General features: G+C 41.1%; 2 protein-coding genes across 3 annotated transcripts; both read left to right on the top strand.

Annotated features, from left to right (window-relative positions):
• The first annotated feature begins 1,113 nt into the window (after positions 1-1,113).
• LOC102234230 (aldehyde dehydrogenase family 9 member A1) lies at positions 1,114-8,017 on the top strand. The gene is made up of 12 exons (XM_005815385.2): positions 1,114-1,223; positions 1,395-1,553; positions 3,403-3,548; positions 3,791-3,920; positions 3,999-4,133; positions 4,220-4,416; positions 4,954-5,094; positions 5,198-5,386; positions 6,801-6,888; positions 6,969-7,110; positions 7,329-7,441; positions 7,549-8,017. Exons 2-12 carry the CDS (start codon positions 1,412-1,414, stop codon positions 7,641-7,643), a joined length of 1,518 nt encoding a protein of 505 aa, XP_005815442.1. The 5' UTR covers positions 1,114-1,223; positions 1,395-1,411; the 3' UTR covers positions 7,644-8,017.
• Positions 8,018-8,580: 563 nt separating this feature from the next.
• On the top strand, positions 8,581-11,700 carry med8 (mediator complex subunit 8). Of its 2 annotated transcripts, none has more exons than XM_023339906.1 (7): positions 8,581-8,683; positions 8,894-9,015; positions 9,302-9,446; positions 9,523-9,663; positions 9,759-9,846; positions 9,930-10,127; positions 10,997-11,700. In XM_023339906.1, exons 1-7 carry the CDS (start codon positions 8,678-8,680, stop codon positions 11,065-11,067), a joined length of 771 nt encoding a protein of 256 aa, XP_023195674.1. In that variant the 5' UTR covers positions 8,581-8,677; the 3' UTR covers positions 11,068-11,700. The 2 variants fall into 2 exon arrangements, with proteins under 2 accessions (XP_023195674.1, XP_005815443.1); XM_005815386.3 differs by having other exon boundaries at positions 9,930-10,169.
• The last annotated feature ends 7,897 nt before the right edge of the window (positions 11,701-19,597 follow it).

Raw genomic sequence — 19,597 nt, 5'->3', positions numbered from 1 at the left:
ATCTCAGACTTTGGAATTTTCACAAAGAGTTACAGTATATCCAAAGAAAAATAATTTTACATTAGGACCAGTACGCTCCCCCTGAAGTGAAATTATTTCTTTAAAACAACCATGGCAGAAAAAAAATTTCTTAAATTTTCTTTATCACAGCAACTTGATAAAATGTATCAAGTTTCTTTATCAAGTTGATACAGAAAATTGTGTCAGTTGTTGAAAGATGGTGCTGGTGAAGTTAAACACCAGCACTACTTCCATCTGTTCAGTGTTTTCCTTAACAGAACATAAAACACAACAGAAACCCCACTCATTAGTTACACAAACATCATTCACCTTCCTACTATAATGTTTGTCCTGATATGCTGTGCTTGGTTATCAACTGTGTGTAATAATGGTTAAACATTTCTACTTTAGTCTCATCTGTCAAAAGGGAATTGTTCTCAAAGTCATGCGTTTTATTTCATAATGCATCTAATTAGAAGCATATTTTCTGTTTTGCATTCATTTTTAAAAATGACAGTAGTTGTCTGAGTGTTTTTGCCTGAGGTTAGATTGAATGAATTAAAAAAAACATGAATCATATCATTTTCGTTGTGTTCTGATTAGCAAAACCCTACTAATAAAGACGGTGTGCTTTTTATTTTATTGTAGCTGTTTGGTTTCATAAAACACAACATTAAACTGTACATTATGAATAAAATAATACTTAGAAGATTTCTTAAAAGTTGATGAATCATACTGTGCTTTTATACAGACTTTATTCTTGGACGCAGACCAGCTGGTTTTACAATCTTGTATAACTTGCCAAGTCCTTTATCTCGGGGTCCTTTCTAAATTCTCCTCACCCCTATTAATTTGCATTGTATTGTGTTACACTCAGTTTAGGAAAATATCTTTAAAAATGCTATTTTTTTCATGGTGTCCATAAACTGTGTCATACTAAAGTGAGGTGTCTTTGTGAAACCATATTTCTGTCTACTCGCTTGCATTATGTAACAGAAATGGCACCGACTCGGTATTAACAGGGTTTATTAATCTTTCTCGGAGTTATTTGTGTTTAAAGTCCGCCTGTTTTGGCTCAGCCTCAGCTTTATAAGCCTGACAGAAGCGAGACGCAGTTTCTCTGAGAAGAGGTGTGTCCTGGCTGCTTAAAAGGGCCGTAAAATCCTCCTTCCACTCTTCCCAGACGTCCATCTTGCAGCTCTTCTCTCCGCAGAACCCAGACGGTACAGTTTTCTTCTCCAAAAAGTTACAATAACTTCTCTCAGCAACAATAACAGCGCGTGCACTCTGTCCTCGTGTCACGTTCTCTGAATGAGCTAGCTTATATGCTCTGCTAGCTCTCTGCCTTCGCAGGCTAATATTACGTAATTGAGATATTTTTCTGAAACTTTCAGGTACAATCTGTGTGAAAATGGCCCAGTCAATCCTCGACACGACCTCCGGAGCCTCCACTGGAACCCTGGTGGTTACCGAGCCTCTGAACTTCTGGGCTGGGAAACGGGTGAAGCCCAGGGAGGAGAAAAACGCCGAGCCCGTTTTCGAGCCTGCAACTGGTAATGCATGTTAAAAGTTTGTTCTGGTGGAAATGCATATTAAAAAATGACACGCAGAACAATAGCATTAGTTTGGTTTGTAAGTAACTCTGCTCTGGAGTTGAATTTAGGAGAGACACGGCGACGCTGAAGTTAGCTTCTGATTTATGACTCTGATGGGATATTTCGCATCTTTTTCCAAATCGTCAGCCTAATAACATAACTGCACTATTAGACTGACGAAATGTAGACTTTTAAGGGCTTCTTTGTTTCAGACTTCGAGATACCTGAAATAAAGAGGAACTGCATTGCTTATATCTTTATGCAAAGATAGTCCTTTTCATAATTATCACATAATTTCACAATTTTTAAACCTTTTACTATAAACATAGCTTTTTGAGTTTTGTGCTTTTGGCAGTCATTTAAACTATATTTTTTAATACATTTGATTAAAAAATTCAAATGTCATGTCATTCCCTGTTGTTGAAATAGTGTTAAAACATAGTTTTTGTGCACTTATTTAAGATGTATTTAATGCATAGTTTGTATATAGGGAGGGGCAGGGGTGCTGCCAGAAATCTTGGGGCCCCTGACAACAAAATTTGATTGACCCCACCCCACCCCCCACGCAGCTGCTGTTACAATTTCTTTTGAGTCTTTTTGACCCATAAAAAGCGTCACAATTTTAAAGGCTTGCAACTTGCTTTCTTTGGTTCAATACTGGACTAATATTCTTTCTCCATCTCTCAATTTTATTTTTTATTTTTTTGAAAACCTGATTTTATAATTTTTCTTAGCAGCATAATAACCGCCACAGTCGTTCTTGTCTTCTACTGACTGCTGCCGAACACCATCAAGTGCCCCAAGCAGGAACGAACCATTTCAAGGAGATCCAGGGGGGTGTTCAGGGCAAATATGGATGTGTGTTTTTTAGTCTGGGAGTGGTAACATAAAATTTTTACTGCTAAAAACAATCTCAGAAAACACAATATGATTAATTTTGTAATTGTCAGGGCCCAAATGTTATTTATTTTTTCAATTTCTATGAACAAAAAATAAATAAATAAATAAATTGTGGAGGGGCACCTGTTGGTCAGGGGACCTTAGAATTGTCCTAACATTTCCCCTCTATAAGCGCCCCTGGGGTGGAGAGAAATATGATACTGAATTATAGTATTTCTATGACAACTTTTTAAGTGCAACAGGTGGAACACAAAATTAAAGAACAGCCAGATGTTCAAACACTTCTGTTTTCTGTCAGACAACAGAATTAGACTGTCCCATTTCATTTTTCTCCCATATTCAACCTTGGCTTTAATCAATTTAGATATTCTGAATTTATGGGCTAAATCATAACTTTACTTATGAGAAATCCAGTTTATAACCATTGAATTCTTATTTTATTTGGCAGAGTAACAAATAAGGGAAATTTTACTGTGGGAGCTTTGCAAACAAAATGAACTTTCACTCATAGGAAATTTATTAAAGGTGCTTTAGGACAATCATTTCCAAGGTTGACCAGACTGACCATTTATTTAAGCTTTTCTCAAAGTAAATGGTAAAGAAACCAAAGGGACAAATAGAAATGTGCAGTTTTGTAAATACAAAAATGTATTTTTCTTCAGTGTGGAAATTTTCTTTCCAGGTTTGACTGATCTTTCTTTCATTGAACTAGAAAAAATCAATCTGAAACTCAAAAGTGGTGAAATAGTCCTTTAGAGTCTGACACTACAGATAAGATACTAACTTCAGAGCTGTGGGGTGTGGCTACTTTAGAATTTTCTCCCTACTGTCTGGGGGGAGAAAAAAGGGGGAAACCTATCAGTACAGTCCAGCTGTCAGTAGCTTATTTGCCTTCCTGTTTGCTCAGGCCGTGTCCTGTGCCAGCTGGTGCCCTGTGGGGCGGAGGATGTGGAGGAAGCCATCCAGAGTGCCCACTCTGCCTACGTGAAATGGAGCAAGATGTCTGGCATGGAGAGGGCTCGGGTCATGCTTGAGGCCGCCCGCATTATCAGGGTGAGCCGGTCAGGCGGCTTTGAAGCTGTCCAACTTTTACTGTCCTTATTGTGCAACTTAAATTGGAGCTGACTATTGCAAGCTTGCAACGTGACACTAGTTATTCATTAACAGGAAGCCCTCCCTTCTCTGGATTTGTGCAAAATCCTCCTTTTGTGTCTGGTTGGCCCATTTTAGGTCGCATGAAGGAGTTTGGTTTATTTTCCAGTAATGACTCTACATTTTTGCTCCCAATCAAACAGGAACGGAGGGAGAAAATCGCAAAGCTGGAAGTGATGAACAATGGCAAGTGCATCACCGAAGCCCTGGTGGATGTGGACGTCGCTTGTCAGACCATGGAGTTCTACGCCGGCATGGCCGGGACACTCACTGGTGGGTGCGGCGATGTCTCTTTGTGTTTCGAAGCGTACTTTCTGTTTGTCTGAACGCGGGTTTGTGCTGTGATTGCAGGTCAGCACATCCAGCTTCCTGGCGGAGCCTTCGCCTACACCAGGAGGGAGGCCCTCGGGGTGTGCGTGGGGATCGGGGCATTCAACTACCCCTTCCAGATCTCTGTCACCAAGTCGGCGCCGGCCCTGGCTTGTGGTCAGTGAACAGCAGCGACTTTCAACTCTCATTTTGACATGAAGTCACTAATAAAAGAGATGGGAGTAAAACAATGGCTTTTCTAGGTAATGCCATGGTGTTCAAGCCGTCTCCCATGACTCCTTTGACTGCTTTGGTTATGGCTGAGATCTACAAAGAGGCAGGAGTGCCTGACGGCCTGTTCTGTGTGGTCCAAGGTGGAGCAGAGACTGGCACTCTGCTCTGCCACCACCCCAAGGTGGCTAAGGTTTCCTTCACAGGCAGTGTTCCAACTGGCAAGAAGGTACAAATGCTAAAATGTGTCGTCTGTGCACGTTTGGTTCACACAGCAACATTTTTAGCCTGTTTTCAAAACCTGAGAGTCCACACATGATGATAAAACATTGTAGCTATAAAAGGTTTGGTTCGGTTAACAGGTGTTTCCGATGTTTGTTTGAAACATCGGAATGTTTCACTCAACAACATTCCGGTGGGAAATCTTGCTAAGCTTGAATGTTGAATATCCCTGACTTTCTATCGGAGCGGACCATGTCACTTTTAATAATCTAGTTTAATTGTATGGCACATTTCAGCAACGAGGCAGTTCAAAGTGATTTACACCACAGAGGAATATTTCTTTAGCTCATTTTTAGAGCTGTCACAATAACTGGGGTGGCCTTAAGATTTTTGGAAGGGGGGGAATCTGGACAAAAATTGGCATAAAAGTCTTGCCTTGTGAACGAGGCTCTAGTTGACAAAACATCCAATTCTTTTGAATAGCAGCACCTAGATTTACCAAAATGAGTTAGAATGACTCCATCCGTGCTGCATGTCCTCTCAGGTGATGGAGATGTCTGCCAAGGGGGTGAAGCAGGTGACCCTGGAACTGGGAGGGAAATCTCCCCTCATCATCTTCAAAGACTGTGATCTGGAGAACGCCATAAGGGGGGCGCTCATGGCCAACTTCCTGACCCAGGGCCAGGTGAGACTGACGGGCATCCCATCCATATTGGCTCGTGTCACTCAGCCCGTCTGAACTAGGGCGACCTCTGTGAACTCTTACCAGGTGTGTGTGAAATGTGTAGGTTTGCTGCAATGGAACCAGGGTGTTTGTACAGAGGGAGATCATGCCACAGTTCCTGGAGGAAGTGGTGAAGAGGACCAAGGCCATCTCTGTGGGCGACCCGCTGCTGGACGGCACCCGCATGGGGGCCCTGATCAGCAAGCCCCAGCTGGACAAGGCTCTGGGGTTTGTCACTAAAGCCAAGAAGGAGGTTGGTTCATTATCAAAGTTGGATTGGGAGACTTCAAAATGAGGCTACGTTCACACAGTGGGTAATTGCAACCCAAATCCAACATATTCACCCAAAAAAAATCCAGTCTGTGCCACTTCCATATGTGGAACTAAATCAGATGCATACCTGATAGTTTTCAAAGCGCCACCAGTCAGAACGGTCATCAAACTTTTACATCGTTGACATGAGACATGCGGCATAATTCTGCACCAGAAGAAGCCAGATCAAACAAACAATTCTGGAAAAAAAATCTGAATTATGAAATCTGTCAGTGAAGCACATCCCATGCTAACGCCAACACTCCTGGTTCTGACCACACATCCAAACAGACTTTTCTGAAGAAATTGCTGTTGATGCTCCACAAAAGGTCATTGCCGTTAGTTGTGCTTTATTTTTTTCAGCTTCCTTCATCTTATGATCTTGTGACAATACTGTCGCTGAATAACTTTTATAATTCATCAAGTACTAGTTCCGTAAACAGTGTACTACTGTATGATGTCTATGCTTTTCTTCTGCACGTGTCGGTCGCTTTGGCGTCTTAAGCCATTGTTGTGAAAATTGTCTTTAACAAAGAGTAAGAAAAAACTGCTTCAAAAACCAGAAAAATAATACATATATTCTTAGTATTTATTTGAAGGCTTTCCAGCACATGTGTCAAACTCTGGTCCTGGAGGGCCACTGCCCTGCAACTTCTAGATGTGCCTCTGCTGCACCACAGCTGAATAGAATAATTAGGTCATTAAGGCTCTGGAGAACTGATCTACACAAGGAGGAGGTGATTAAGCCATTTCATTCCAGTGTTTTGCACATCTAAAAACTGCAGGACAGCGGCCCTCGAGGACTGGAGTTTGACTCTTGTGCTTTACAGCATTTGAACACACTGCTCACTGAACACAGTCAGGATTCAAAGCCTCGAGCAGAACACAGCATTCAGTTTTATAACAAGGGTTTCATTCGATTCACATAATTTGACAATCTGTTTGGTTACAAAACAAATTGCAAGCATAAGCATTTTTTTCATAAGGGAAATGAAACATTCAAGGACGTCATGAGGGTGTTTATCACACTAACAAGAAACAATTCAACAACTTTATTGCAATACTGAGTTCAGAGAGACGGCTTCAGAAAACCTTCCAATGAACATGTGCGTTACAGACGAATCTTGACACTGTTATGCATTAATTTTCTCATAATCATGGTAACCTTAAAAGTTTTTATCACATCATTCACACAGAAGTCCGATTGTGGCTGCATTTAATTAGTAGCATGAACGACCAAAAAAAATCACATTTCAGCAAAAAAAAATCAGAATTGAGCATTCAGACCTGCTGTGTGAATGTAGCCGTAGATCCTGAGTTTCCACATCTCATCGTTCTCTTTGTGGTTCTGCCAGGGAGCCAAGGCGCTTTGTGGAGGAGACCCTTTTGTTCCCACCGATCCCAAACTGAAGGGGGGTTATTTTATGTCCCCTTGTGTCCTTGGTATGTTTGACTCCCTCACTCATCGCCATAGCGATTACTGGTTTCTGTCAAATCACGGTTCACACACCTTCTGTTCACAGAAAACTGCAGAGACGACATGACCTGTGTGAAGGAGGAGATCTTTGGTCCGGTCATGTCTGTCCTGTCTTTTGACTCTGAGGACGAGGTGATCCAGAGGGCCAACAACACCACCTATGGACTGGCCTCTGGAGTTTTCACCAGGTGAGCAACAGAGCCAGCAGGATTATCTCTGACCAGCAATGAGTAAAGATCTACCGCCGCTTCCCTTTGAAGAGGAGTTTATTGCTTTCTCTAGGTTGGATTTTATAATTGCCTATTCATGTTGTTCCTTTCACTTCAGTAGATTAATAAAGTTCAAGTCCAGACCCGAGTGGTTTAATCTTTTACCACATGAAATAAGTTCCTCCCTCCACCTGCAGGGATATTTCTCGAGCTCATCGTGTGGCAGAGAGGCTGGAGGCGGGAACCTGCTTCATCAACAACTACAACAACAGTCCTGTAGAAATGCCATTTGGAGGATACAAGATGTCAGGTATCTTGTTAGGAGGTTTCTACATTCATAAACAATTCTTTCAATTTAACTTTGAGAGAACATGGGATTTGTTGCCGGAATGAACCCAAACTGTTGAATCTCCCCAGGCTTCGGCAGGGAGAACGGCCAGGTGACCATCGAGTACTACTCCCAGTTGAAGACTGTGGTTGTGGAACTGGGAGACGTTGAGAACCATTTCTAAACCCTGAAAGTTTACATGCAACACTAGAACTGTGACTAAAGATTTTGGCTTTCTGTAATTATGTACCACAGAAAAGTTGTAGAGTATAAACCCGTGTTCTTACTTTATGAAACCTGAAGCAGTAGGTCAGCAATGCTTCTTTCCTGCACCAACCTGAACTTTCTATCCACAAAATGTGACTCCGCCTGAGGATTAAGCTACTATACTAACTGAGATGTTCATGTGACCGCATAAGTATCTAATGTCAAAGAAAGAGGCCTAATAAATGTGCATCAGCATTGGGAGGAAACCTGTGCCAAATGGTGATTATGATGATGTATGCCTACCTGAAAGGCTTTGCCTTTTTTCAAAATAAAATATTTCACTGACAAATATCTCTTATTACTTCAGAAAACAATTCATTGAAATATTTTACACTTCAGTTATTTACCTACTACTGTAACTTGAGTAATCTTTGTGTAAGTAATGTAGAATACCAGTTTTAGTATTTACACTGCCACCACATGGTCAACTTGAGGTGTTGCATGAGCTTACTGCTTATTGGACTCGATCCTCTGTTTATTTCAAAAGGAAATGAAATGTAATCAATTGTTTTCAACACACCTGAAGCCAATGGCTGCAGTGATTCAGGTGTTGGAGCAGAAAGTTACAGCACACCCGTAAAGTTACTGTCTGTAAGACAGTGTACTTATAGTTTTGAAAAACATCTGATAGTGTAGAATTAGAAAGAAAATGTCTAAACACTGGATTCCTCGTAGTGCTAAAGTAACAGTGAGTATATGGTTGAGTACTGTCTCTACGAGCGGTCTAAAACTGGGGGAAGTTGGTTTTTCACTTAAGCATGCCTTTAAGCTTGTCACAAAATAAAATCATCGGAATTATACAGCACATTCATATATAAGAGAAGTGCGATGAACGACTCTTCCAGAAGATGGCAGTAATGCAACAAATAGGATGCAAATTGCCATAAAACTCCAGAGAAGAAGAACACGGTTCGTTTCATTTCTCCTAACCGGCTAACTTGTAGTTCAACAATGCAGGTAAGTTTGACTCCCATACGCCTCTTGAAGAAATGCACCTTTATCGGAAAGATAAATGTTTTAGTTTAGCACAACTTATGGTTTATTGTGCTCATATTAACACACCTCTAAACACTGTAGTTAGCCCAGCTGGCTAAGCTCTGTACCTTATAGCTACATGGCTAAGTTGCTAACCGTTCTCTGTATTTGTGTTGCTTGTTTTCCTCTCAGCAACGCGAGGAGAAGCAGTTAGAAGCCTCTGTGGACTCTCTCATCTCTCTGGTGGCTCTCACTAAAAACGCTCTGCAAAGTTTCATCTACAAGCTGGAGAACGAATACGAGCGACTGACATGGTGACTAAATATTTGACTACAAACTGCAGTAGCTGCTCAGTTCCATCCTGGAGTAACAGAATCTGCTTCTTCTGTTTCCTCTTAAATCATTTTGCTGTTGGATTTCTGGGCCAACATGAACTATGGAAGAGTTGATGGTCAGAAAATGTTTATAATGTATATATTGTAATTTCTATGAAATTAAACTTTACTTTCACTTCATAGGATGAAGAACAACTTTATCTTTTTCTAGTTTAATTGTACAACATTTGACCACAGCAGCTGTGTGTGTTGCTCTCTCTCTCAGGCCCAATGTTCTGGATAACTTCGGTCTCCTGTCTGGTCAGCTGAACACCATCAATAAGATGCTGAAGAACGAGAAGACGCCGTCGTTCCGCAGCCAGGTCATCATCCCTCTGGTGCTGTCCCAGAAGCCAGACGATGATCTAACGGTGAGTGTACTCTAACCGTTGTCCTCCTGTGTTTTTGGATTTCTGCCTCTCATCTCTCTTGTTATTCCCCCCTCAGGTCCTCACAGAGCAGCGTGTCCCGGTGTTCAGCCATGAAATCGTCCCAGACTACCTGCGGACCAAACCTGACCCGGAAGTGGAGGAGCAGGAGAAGCAGCTGAGCACGGATGCGGCGCGCATCGGTCCGGATGTAGCGCAGGTCAGTTACATGTCGTCTCGACTCCTTTATTTTTCATATTTCATATCGAACAGTTGGTGTGTTTTACATTAACTCATCGTTGGATCATCGAACAGAAACAGATTCAGGCGCTAAATAAAATGTGTTCCAACCTGCTGGAGAAGCTGAACAACCCGCGCGATGACAGAGATGCAGAAAGTGCCGGTAGGTCGCACCGCTCCGCTCCGTCCGTTTGTTTCTTTCTGCATCCTGATTGAAATCAAAACCTCAACATGTCTCCCCGTCAGCGTCCCGACTGAACAAACCGTCGTTTAACCCCGGAGACACCAACGCTTTGGTTGCAGCCGTTGCGTTTGGAAAAGGCCTTTCCAAGTGTAGGCCTCCAGGTCCCATGGCTCCTGGACATCCAGGGCAGGGGCCCATGATGAGCGGGGGTCCAACCTTACAGCAGGTCACTATCGGAGGTGGTGGAGGCCAGCAAGCAGGTATGGGGGGACCGGGAGCTCCACAGCAGCAAGGACAGCCGGGTAAGAGGCCTGGTTTGGAGAGCGATCAGAACTCAGCCTGATGCTGTTTCATCTAACAGCCAGATTTGGATATTGTGATCATGTTTACATACACTTATCATGTTTTAACACGTTTACGTATAAACTGTTACACAGCAACAGCTTAAACATGACATTTAAGATTAACATCTATGAGGGCGTATTGGGGCCATTGTAGATGGAATCAAAAAGCGTTAAATATCTGCCCTCTCGACTTGAAGCTCAAGTAAAACAAAAAAAAATCCAAAAATTTGAGTTGATTTTTCTAGTAAATTTTTGACTTTTCAAATTCAGAAATTTTCTAGAAAAATCAGTGAAATTTCCAAAGGTTCAAAAGTTGAAAATTTTCGACTTTAGGAAATTTTCTGACTTTTGATGCTCAGAAATGTCCTTGTTTTTTTTTTTTTCCAGAATAATTTCTGAAATCTAAAAAATTTCAGAGCTTTTGAACAGAAATTTTTTTCTAATACACCATAGTGTACGTCAAACCAGTAAGAAACAATTTTAAAAACAAAAATGTGAACTTAAAGTATGTTTAAAACCTGCTTAAAGGTTATTTTCAAAGGTACTTTTAACCTGACAAACAGAACTCAGCAGATTGTATGATTAAATGTATTGAAAATGACTAACATGACTGGAGGTGGATGTATATATTTGCACCTTTGTAGATAAATTATTGGGAAATAACAATAAGATTAATTTAAGTTATTAAGTAGTCATCCCACACAGATATTGTTTATGCCCTGGTCTTGATGAGTGTCTGATTTATTTGTGAATATTTACAGTTTTTTTTTTTTTTTGTCCTCCAGGGAAAATGCCAAGCAGCATCAAGACAAACATAAAATCTGCATCTGCTTCCATGCATCCCTACAACCGATGAGCCTTCTGCTCTCCATTCCTAACAGCTCAGCTCTTCATGGAACTGACCGAGCCGGAGGACCAGGGGCCCGCAGCCTGTGGCCCCGGAGCCACAGTGGCTCTTACTAACTTTGACTTGATGAAGAAACTACTTAGGTTTTAAAAATGCAATAACAAATACAAGTTTTTTCATGTTGATTTCCACAACAGCATAACAAAAGCACTGTTAATTTTTATTTAGAACCGTTTCTCAGGCTGGAAACTGAGAAAATGTAACCGTTATTTTTTTGGAAGTACATTAAAGCCTGAAATCAGGATTCCTGAGGTTGTACTTTAAAAATTACAATAGATTTTCTGCTGTAGCTACTTATCAAATATTATAAGATGCCTTTTTATTTTATTTTTTTGAAGGATCAGGCCATATTCGTGGCTCTAACCCGTTTTATTTAGCTGGACTGAGGGCAGAAATAACTTGTATCAGTTGCAGATTCTCGATTCAGAATTGGTCAGGTTTGGGAAGTAGAGCTTCTGTTTGTAGCCACTAGATGGCACTATATCACCATTAAAAGGCCTGAAACAACTTTCTATCTTTACAGTTCATGTAATATCTTTCTTTTATTTATTTTTTTCTCACATAAATAAATACATACAAACACCTTGTTGTTCAACGACTAGATTAAAACAGAAATAAACTCAGTCCGCATGTATTTTGTAGACAAAACAAAAACGCACATCAGATTCCTGCCTTCAATTTCGCTCCGTTTCTTCTCTTTGTTCTTTTTTTTCTTTTTTCCGCCGCAGCAAAGGTGAGAGTAATAAGTCCGGACGTCGCTCTGTGTGGCCTGATAATGTCAAAGTGTTTAAGGGGGGGAATAAGGAAGTATTGCTGCTGACGTGTGAGGGGGGTCCTCTCTCTCTGTCTACTCCAATCCCCGTCCCGTCCTGCCGGGCAGACCCAGCGCAGCGGCCGCGCTGCTGTCACAGCGGGCCGGACCGTGGATGACCTACATACCCCCGGTGTGAGCAAACAGGCCGCCGTCTCGCTGCGTCAGGCGCTCTGCTGAGACAACTCAAAGCTGCACAAGGTCACTGTGGTTCACGGAGGAAGGGAAGGCTGGGTCACAAACAAAGACCCCCAACACAAAACAGCAGCGATCGGTTCTTTTTCCCGCCACAAACCTTTACAAATAAATGGAGATTTCTACAGATTAAATCTGTTAGATTCATTAAAGTCTGTTTTAGGTACTTTATCACTAAAGGAAACACATTATATACACAGATGGATGTTTAAAAACCTTAATTTCTGTTAATTAGGAAGATTCTTTGCGTATGGTCATGTAAAACCAGAATATTACATAAGATTAAAAAATAAATTAACACATTTGGGCTTGAGGTTCAATACCTGCTTAAGGATTATTTTCAGTGAGACTCATTGGATTCCATGTTCTAATATATTGAATAAAATGTGACTACAACCAGTTTAATGTATGACCACAAAATATGTCGTTTAGAACCTTCTAAAATTTCTTAGTCTTTATAAATATTTTATATCACTTAAATGAAGTGATATTCCTAACAAGAAGCTGGATCATAATAATTTAGATGGTGTAATAATAAATATAACAAGGAGGACTAATAACCCAGAATACTAATTATACTTCAGTTTAATTTAGTTTTATTAATATAGCACCAATTCACAGCAAATGTCTTGAGACACTTTATTAAACAAAACATTTCAGTTCAATCATACATACTTTCCAACTGATAATAGTTATCAAACAGTACAATAAAGCTCAATTCATAATTTAAAAAGGTTTTATCTAAGATAAGCCAGCAGAGGGCCTGGAGTTACTGACCTGCAGCTTTCACTCCTCTGACGCAGCGGCAGCAGAAAATCACCTGGTTTGTGTCTCTGACATTAACAACAATCCCTCATACTGAACATGTTTCATCAAAAACAAGAATATATATATATATATATAAACCAACTGTCACCATAGTAAAAGGATAAATGTGACAGTTACTCCAGCATCATGTCTTTGTTTTCTACTCATTCATGTTTCACAGAGATAACTTTGTTCTTTCCTCCAATCAGAGCTCGCTCTGGCATGACTGGAGAGAATTCCACTTGTCCTGTAACGGAGAACACGATAAGGTTCACGTCCCACTTGTTTACGGAGGCTTCAGGCCAAAACTCCCACAACCAGCAGTGACTCAGACAGGCTCCAAACTCTCCTCCAAATCCTGAGCACTTCAGGCAGCCTGAGGATTTGAGGATGTGGGCCGTCCTGCAAATTTTCCAAACGTCTTCTTCATTGTTCATTTGTTTTATATTAACAGTTGGGATCAGAGGAATATGTTGAATGTCTGTGGGTGGCAGGAGCTGCGTGAACGGAGCCAGGCTGAGCTGGAACACACCCACCAGTCCTTCCTGCATCCCATTCCTGATTCATTTGCGTTTGCTGCTGCTTGGACATTTTGTACCATTGATCACCTTTAACCAAAGGACAGAACTTCTTCTCCTGTAAGACTGACCAGGTTGGTGGACATGGAGAGGAAATCTGAGTCGAGGTTCCTCATTGATATTCTCTTCCTTTCTGTTCAGTCGACAGGTTTCCTGTAGGATCTCGGTCTGAAGACTGAGATGACTAAACCCGGCTCACTTTTACCAGTAGAGTCCAAGAGATCTCTATTTAATATGTTCTGGTAGTTTAAAAAAATGGCTGACATGACCAGATCATTTTGGCCCCCAATCTGACTGCCTGATTCTAACCTCTGAGTTCTGATCTGAACTGACCCTCCTGACTGTCGTTTACTGTTTTATGAAAACGCTCTGCAGGGGGAGAAACCACACGTTCCTTCAAAATGCAACATTTCTAATTTACTCACAGGATTTCCAGCACATATACAGTTAAAACCAAAAGTTTACATACAACACATTTTGTTCTTCACTGTCTGAAGTTAAATCTTTTTTATTTTTGTTGTTTTAGGTCAGAATGACCCAAATTATGTCTGTTTCCTACGTGCCAGAAAACTTAGAGATAATATTTTTAGAGATTCTTTTGTAACTTTCCTTGAATTCTAAAGTTTACATACATTTGGTCAGAATCAGAGATAACCGTCTCTTAGGCCATGTGACTTGGGTCGAGCTTCCTTCCAGAATCAACCGACGGGTTAAACACAGACATTTGTCCCTCACTTTTCCAAATGGCGAATCGGTTTATAATCTAGCAGCAAATCACAAACAGTTGTGTCTCACAAGATCCCACACAGAGTCACATGAGAGACACAGTGGATTCACTTTCTAATGTCAGAGATTGGTCTGACCACGTGTGGAATGGAAGACGATGAGGGATGAGCAACATTCTCCAATACTCCAGTCAACCACATTTAAATATTTGCTCTCTTGTTACTTTTTCGTCGCTGTGTTTCCTCTTTGCCTTTTGGACGGAGTTAAATCTGGTTCTTGCTGACGGCGTTGAGCTTTCTTTGTTTTTAATGTACCCATAAATTTACACCCAGAACTCCCGAAACTTGAAACTTTCATTTTGCCAACACTCTGTAGAAATTAAAATGAACAAAACTCTAGTCTCTGTCAGCGTGTCACCTTGAAGTCATTAATGGGGCGTTTCTTTTTAAATTCAATAGAAGCCCCCCTGGAACAGGCCAGTTATTGCAGCTGGCTGGATTTGCATCTTGTTGCCATGTAAAGTGGGTAATGATGGTTAAAGACCTGTGTAGCATTCGTCACACTGCAGCTTGTTTGTTAAAGCGACGAGGAATGAAAGAGAACATCCAGCGATTGTTTCTCTGAAAAGGATTTGCACCTTTTTTCTCACCGCAGCGGCTGAATCAGCCTCACAATGGCTTTTTGCTTTGCAGAAGCTCATGAATAAATTAAAACACGTCCAGCTCTTCCAGCTCCAAACGGCGGCTAGAAAAAGGTGTGTGATGGAAACTGGGAGGCCCATCCATGTAATTACATGTGATCATGTTTGCATATGTCACTCCCACGGCCTCCGATTCCCAGCGCTCCCGGGAACCTCGTCCTAATCCACAATTTGATTTGATGTTTAAACCTCTTCCACTCTGTGTTTTTTTCTTCTTCTCCTCCTCCTTCCAGAGGAGGGATGAATCGGAGGCTCAGAATCAGACATCCTGTCTGGTTTATCTGGAGGACAGAGATAAGTGTGGATGCCGCCTCTCAAGGGGAATGCACATTAGCTGTGCCTCGGAGGAAGTTCATGGTGTGGGGAAAGGTGGTGGAGGGGGAGGGGCGCCTGTCGGCCAGGAGCTGCACAGCTTTCACTCAGCCTGGGAACTGTGAAAATGTCCCCCATCACACACACACACACACACCCACACACACACACACCCACACACACACACACACACACACACACACACACACACACACACACACACACACACACACACACACACACACACACACACACACACACACACACACCCTCCTGGGCAGTTGGGCCGGGCTGCGGCGCTCTGTTGGCGGTGATAAAATGCCTCCGCGTCATGGCGCAGTTGGAAGTCGGATGTGTAAAGTTATCCAGAGGTGTTGGGCTGACAGGCCCACAATGTGTTAACTTGTGTCCTACAGTGACTTCTGACCCTGTTACTAAAGTCTGGAGGAGAGGCGTCGCCGAGGCACACAGGCTTGTGGGAGAAAACCCACAATGCAACAGTCTGTAGGTATTTTGCTGCTTGGCGTGTAGCTTACAGGTCTGACTTGGCTACTTCCGGCGGGTTCCGGTTTCGACCCAGAAAACAGATTTTAGCTCCAGTATGTAACTTTTATTTAAAAAAAAGTTTATATATTTATTAAAACAGTTACTATGTCGTAATAGTATAAGACAGATAATCTGTGGATAAAAAGAGCTCCTCTTCCTCTTCCTCCTCCTCTCAGTGCTAACTACAGAAATACACCGCTCAGCCAGAAACAACCAATCAGAGCCAGTAGGAGGGTCTTAGCGCTGTCAATCAAATTGTGTTCATGCTACTCAGACATGCCCTTGTTCTTTGCTGCACCGCAGCTTCTCCAGGTCAGCCTGTCATGAATGCTAAAGCTAGTTAGCATGGCTAAGACAGATAAACAGAGAGTAGTTTCTCCCCCCGGCCTGTTTGATGTATTATGTTAATGCTCTGACTGGTGGTGACAATGGTGAATAAAGATTTGACATTAGCAGCGCTAAGACCCTCCTCCTGACTCTGATTGGTTATTTTTGACAACCAATCACCAGAGTTGTATTTCTCCAGAGAGCAGTGTAGAGCAGATGATCATTTCACAGATTATCTGTAACATCTTATAACATCATCACGAGTCATGACATGGTGACAGGTTAGCAAATATGTAAAAAGTATATATTTCTATAGAAGTTTCATACTTAAGTGACCAATGTCTACACCTGCCATAACTTGCCAATATAAATGACGACATACTGAAGTTTCTCACTACATGCTAAGTATGTTTTTTTTCTATGGGATGTTATTTTTTTTTGTTGAAAATGATGAAAAAACGATCTAAAACATGTTGCTGGCACTTCTACTATTCTGTCTGCTGTGGAAATTCACAAAAATTATTCCATAAAATGAGTCTGCTAAAAACAGCATTTGCTATAACATCTACAGCTTAAAATATAATCTGGTTCTTCATTATTTTTACCCATCTTTTTATTGTGAAAGGTCCAAAAAGCCACTTGAGAGAGGAGGGCGGAGTGTCGGGTGTCTTTAACTGTATTTTAAAAAAATGTTGCATTAAAAATGATCTGATTGCTTGTTTACAGATAAACACTGAACACACATACTGAACTGCTGTTGCCACTGGATACTTCCTGTATTAATCAGTACTGTTTGCTTTTCAGTGATGATGTTCTAGCATGTGTTGGTTGTTGCTGTGATTTTTCAGTTCTCTGTTGTTTCTCTCTTCCTGCAGGTGTAGAAGAGACCTGAGGTGTGTTCTTGTCTTCTCTTCTTCCTTCTTTCCCTTTTAACTTTCTAGCCCAGCTCTATTCCCTCCTTCCTTTTTCTCTTTCTTGTCTCTCTCCATTGCATTTGAAATAAACCCAAAACAGTTTCACATAAAGTCGTTTATATATATACTGCATTTATATATATATATATATATATATATATATATATATATATATATATATATATATATATATATATATATATATATATATATATATGTAAATCTGTTGGATCTTCTACGTGGCACTAAAGCAGCAGTTCTAAGTGTCACCCTCCCAGACACGACACATAAGAAATAGTATTAAAGACAGAACCCAGCAGTTTTTACAGTGTACCAACTGCACAGGAAAAACGACAAAACGTCAATGTAAGCAACAACAAAACCTCCCTGATTTATTTGGAGTTCGCATTGCCAGTACAAATAAAGAGCAGAACCCCCCCACACCTTCCAGCTAATGTTCTCCACAGACAAACAGGTTTGGTTTGTGATTAAAAAGACAATATTTCTCAATTTGATACTTGCGTTTTCTATTTTTACATAATCAGAGATCTTAAAAGATAAAACCCGTCAAGAAAAAGGTTCCACGGTTCTACTCTGAAATCCTCGTTAAAAAAAACAACAAACGACGGTATAACATCCAAAACACTGCAGTACGTTATTTTATTGAAGAACAAAAAGACATGCAACAAATAAAACATTTCATGTTTTACAAATTGTTCCTTTCTCCTCCCATGTCTTCTTCTTTCTTTTTTTTTCCTTTCATATCCCAAAACTAAAAAAGCGTCATCACATGAAGCTTCAGTAATATTTGACAGGCAAATGTGAAAAGAAGTGTTGCGCCTTCTTTGGGGATGAAAATAAAGGAGAAGAAAAAACAATTCTTGTGTTTTCCTTGCATGGCCGGCGCTGTCAGTTCTGTCCGATGCCTTCTGAAGACATGAGTGAGGCAGGTTCTGTCCCCCCGCCCCTCCACCCCCCTCCACCCTGCAGGTGAGAAGGGGTGGGTGGAGGGGGGGGGGTCCACCGCTGGAGCTGTGAAATACACAATTTCAAACAAGTGTAATAAATACAAACACATCTTTAGAAAATAAGAATAAAAACAAAACATTTTGTGACTTCTGGGGACCGAATTTAAAAGATCCGTTGGGTTTAAAAAAAACAAAGCAACGATGTCCGTTAAAAAGCGGGTCAGGACGGCAGGCTTCAGTCTGTGGTCTGAGTGCATAACAACAGAACAAAACTATCCATTTCCAAGGATGTGGAAGAGGTGCATATCTACATACTGTACACAGAGCGCTGTGGGGCTGATTCACGTACAGACAGACGCAGCTGAGACCAAAACAAACCAAAGAGACGAAGATGATTCATCCAGGAAGCGGAGGCAGAGGAGCGGCGTGCGTTTGGTTCTGGGTTCTCTGTTCACACTGCATCTATTTGGCTTTGAACACAGGACCCTCCCTCACTGGTCCTGCTAAAGCTCATCCGATTGTTTTTGGTATCAAAGTAGTGTTCATGTTTTCATCGGCTAGTAAAAGGTCGCACGTTGGTAAGTGTTGCATCTCTTTACGAACAGAGAAGAGGAAAAAAAAAGAAACTTATCTGTGCCAAATGTTCCTGATTCTTCCCGCTTTTGATTTCTTGCTGGGTTGTGGATGATTTTTGCTCAATATTTGGTACAAAATCTGTCCAGTGCTTACTCAGGGTGAAGCTCTGATCATGTGTGGACAGGCAGTAGAACAGATTTGGTTACCAGCAGTTTTTGGCCTGATTTACTTCCATATCTGAATGTGTAACAACGAGTGTTGACGTCTAGCGTTATATCCTCTCCTATTTCTATCCTCCAATCAGCAGGCGGCATTGTGCTTCATTTCATATTGACCTGCTGAAGCCATCCCTGTAGTCTCTGGTCCTTTTTATTTCCTGGATTTGTTGTATATGCATGCGGCTGGACATTTGTCTGAATTTGTGTCATTTCAGTCCTTTAATCGCAGAGACAAAAATACTTCAATACTTTTTATTTTACTACATGACTCAACAAACAGTGCCTTCCAAAATTATTTATACTTTTTCACATTTTGTCATTTTACAACCACAACCCAACACAACATCACAACATGGCTCCTCTATTAATAATAAGCTCAGCAAATACTCAGATCCACTAAGTGCTAATTGCTGCTGGCTAGTCTGGAGGAGCTGAGTCAGGGAGTTGTGCTTTGTGTGCCAGAAGCTCTGTAGCTTGGAAACTGCAGCTCTGAGGAAGAACTGTGTCTCGAAGGCGAAGCGAGGTCCACCCAGGTGTTTTGAACAGCTCAATAGTTGCCATGGAGACTAAAGGATTTCTCAAACAAGCATGAAAGAGTCAAAGCAACACTCCAGGTGTGTTTTTGATGACAACATAACATGATGTGAATCTCAACAGGGGCAGTGTTGATTTTAAACAACACTGCCCCTTTAAGAATTTTTCTAAAATTTGAAGGTTCTATTCATTTTTTAAAATTAATTTCCATTTGATGCTTTTCAAATAAGCTGCAGTGTTTTTTGCATTTAAAAATAAAACCATAAA

Source organism: Xiphophorus maculatus, chromosome 9 (genome assembly GCF_002775205.1).
Source record: "Xiphophorus maculatus strain JP 163 A chromosome 9, X_maculatus-5.0-male, whole genome shotgun sequence".
Lineage (NCBI taxonomy): Eukaryota > Metazoa > Chordata > Actinopteri > Cyprinodontiformes > Poeciliidae > Xiphophorus > Xiphophorus maculatus.
This window is presented reverse-complemented; position numbering and strand designations above follow the sequence as displayed.